Consider the following 3,472-nt stretch of genomic DNA (forward strand, 5'->3'; position numbering starts at 1 on the left):
TCTTTTTTCAAACAAATATTTGACATCATTATATAATTATAAAAATTTAAAATAATATTTATATTTTTCCGATTAATATTCCGATTAATCGGTACGATTAATCTCCGACTTGGCGATTAATCTCTCGAAAATACCCTCACCGTCCTGGCACGCCTAGCGATTTCTGGAACAATGGTACTATGCCAGATTAAGTTGTGATGAATAATCAAACTCGCTAAACATTTTGAAGAGTCAGCTAAGACGTTTGAAGGGCAACCTTAGCTTTCTGGGTTGCTATTAATACCTTAGTAGCCTTGCTGCAAATAGGAACTGACAATCTAGGCTTTGCAAACAAAGTTACAACTTACAACAGTTTTTGGTGATATTTCTTGGTCTTGGCATCGGGAATTGCCTTTACAGTGACATTCTGTAAGTGAGAACGTCTTTATCCCAGTAAATAATGAAGTACAGTCATGCTATTTAAGAACAAATTAGATTTCAATGTTTGATTTAGAAAATGTAAAATGAAGGGAGGGAAATGAACGTAGAAATACAATACTGATTGAGATGAGTAATTGATCATTTACCCCCAAATCTGCGTTTTTTTACTCATTATCGTCTTCAGAATCTATGCAGCCTTCTTCATTAATGTTGCTCTTCTCACTGTCTTCAGAATCAGGCAGTGTTTCTTCATCATCATCTTCTGAATCAAAGCTATTTCGCTACCTAACATCTTCATCATAAGAAAAATAACAGAATCGACTAGGTTTGATCCTGGCACCGAGAGCAGGCTTTCTCTGTACTTGAAAACTTCATCATAAGAAAAATAAGGATCAGGACGAATGTATCTGCCCACTTTGTTGTCGGAGTTATAGGAGAACCACCCGTCAACATCTAATAGTAAGAATTCAACACTGTTATACAAGCCCTGGACCCATTCTAAATGACATATCTCACTTTCTACATCAATACTAAGCTTGAAAGTCCATAATGCCTTTACACCACCACCATGAAGGCATGCCTCATCATCCAATGTCCACAAGCTAATTGTTTTTCCTAGTTTTTCGCACTTAGAAATAATAACAGAGACAGAGTCCTTGAATTCAGCAATCTGAGCAACATAACATATGCTACCACAATAACAGCTTATAGGGAGTTTAACATCACAAACAAACACCTCCTTGTTTAAATTAAAAGCCATCACACCATTATCTCCCGTGGCAAACAAAAATCCATGGAGGCAAATATGAAATTTATTATGGTCGGGAAAATCAGTTACCTCAGTCTCAATGTTTCGCCAAGCATCTCTCTTTGCAGAATAGACCTCGGAAAATATAGAGGGGGATACTTTACGACGGGGTGATACAACCCTAACAATCTTAAAATCAAAATCAATAGAATCAAATCCAAAGCCTAAAGCATATTTAATTTCAGTACCATAACCGTGTCGATCACGCGGTGGATTAGCATATTGAGGAGGCGATGGAATGAGTTTGGATTGCTTAGTTGCGGGATTCCAAATGTAAATATGATCTACAGATTTATTCCAAACATAAATACAAACAACACCGGAAACACAACCAACGAAATGAGAGTTAGGCGTAGAGGGATAATCACCTCTAGAGAAAGGAAATTTCAGATGGGCTAAAAACTCATCACAACCACCACCGAGTTGAAAGAGTGAATACGAGCCGTCCTCTTCAGGAAACTCACCACTATCATCTTCATTGAGCTTTACAATGAGAGTAGCTTCTTTATCATTCCCAGCATTGGTGCATGCAATTGCACGTCGATGATGAAATTTAACGAAGCTAGGGCTTGAAATGAGAGAGTACCATGTTTTGGACACAACTTTGCATTGAAGTATGTACTTCACGGGGAGCCTACAAAGCACCTCAGATAAAAGATCTTCGTCTGTTAACCTCTCAACCCCGTCATTTCTCTTCCCCATTTCAGCCATTTGTGATTTGGCTTTTCTGAGTTGAAGTTTTAGGTGGACTATATATATATATAGATGGCCGCTGGGGATATCTTAAACGAGACTATGAATGCACCCTCATGGCACAAGTTAACATGTGTTTTGCATTAATTATCTTCTCGATTAATGTTTACAGCTTAGCGAATACTATCATAGTTATATGTGCATAGTACTCCCTCCATTCCAAATTAGTTGTCCGTTTGACTTTTTACGTGTATTTTAAGGTGACTTTGACCTCATATTTTCGGTAATTATTTTTCAAATTTTTTTTTTGTGAATAAAAGTTTGAATCTATTTTATTCAAAAAAAAAATTTGAAAAATAATTACCGGAAATATGCGGTCAAGCCACTTTAAAATACGCGTAAAAAATTAAACGGACAACTAATTAGGGATAGGGGGAGTATTATTTCTTGCGTGATTCTTTGTCTTCCTCGTTAATCTCTTTTTTGGTGTTTAAAATATAGTGTTCCACATTTCTTTAATTTAATAATTTATTTATTAGTCCAAGTTAAATCCAAATCAAGTGTTTTGAATTGAAGTGAAAATAAGAGAAAATTAATCCATTTGCGATGTCAGATTTCTTCAATTGATAAGAAAAATAAACAACTCTTACGTGATATCTAAAAAATCATATCACTATTTCTGTAAGAATAGAGGTGTATTCAATTGGAATTTTAAAGGATTTTTTTTATTTTGAAAATTTTAGGGTATTTAATTTGTATTATAAAAAATTCTTTAAAATCTGATGGTATTCAAGAGAGATTGAAAAAAGTCTTTTTAAATTTGGGGTATTTAATTTAGATTTTAAAAAGTCCATTCAAATCTAGTGGTATTCAATTTGGATTTTAAAAAATGCATTAAAATCCAGTGGTATTCAAAAATCAATGATTTTTTTTTTGTATTTTATAAAATTATAGATTTTGATGAATTTGCTAGTGTATTTTATGTTTTCAGAAATTTTAGCAAAATCCAACAGATTTTGATGGATTTGTAAAAATCACTACTCAAATCAACAAAAATCTACTAGATTAATTCAACAACTCCGCCAAAATTCGCTTACAATTTAAATGAGTCGAAATGACAATCATTCAAAATAATGGATTATATATAAATCCTCTAAAATCTTAATTGAATACATCCCTAGTACACTTATGGATTGAGTGAGGTGAAAGATAAGATATGCACAGATATGTCAGTTCTAGAAGTTCAGCAATGTAGCTGTGTATGTATTATAAAAAAATTAGGTTCACCCTATTTGTGTTACTTATCACTCATTTGTATCGTTAGTGGAACCTAGAATCTATTAAGAATATTAATGTTTATTCTTGAGAGGGTAATTTGTATTTTATAATTAGTTTTAGAGCAAGTCCAACCTCTTAACTCATTTCTTATATATTATAAAATTAAGCTGTTACTGATTTAAGACATGGACGAAGAAATTGTCTCCAACAATCCTCTATATATTCATTCCTTATTTAATAATTTAAATAGTAACAATTCATTATTTTCATATA

General features: G+C 33.1%; 1 protein-coding gene across 1 annotated transcript; it reads right to left on the minus strand.

Moving 5' to 3' along the window:
* Positions 1-607: 607 nt before the first annotated feature.
* LOC141684937 (F-box/kelch-repeat protein At3g23880-like) lies at positions 608-1,939 on the minus strand. Its single transcript, XM_074490070.1, has one exon. The coding sequence runs from the start codon at positions 1,937-1,939 to the stop codon at positions 608-610; it is 1,332 nt and encodes a 443-aa protein (XP_074346171.1).
* Positions 1,940-3,472: the final 1,533 nt, after the last annotated feature.

The sequence above is a fragment of the Apium graveolens genome, chromosome 9 (genome assembly GCF_009905375.1).
Source record: "Apium graveolens cultivar Ventura chromosome 9, ASM990537v1, whole genome shotgun sequence".
Classification (NCBI taxonomy): Eukaryota; Viridiplantae; Streptophyta; class Magnoliopsida; order Apiales; family Apiaceae; genus Apium; species Apium graveolens.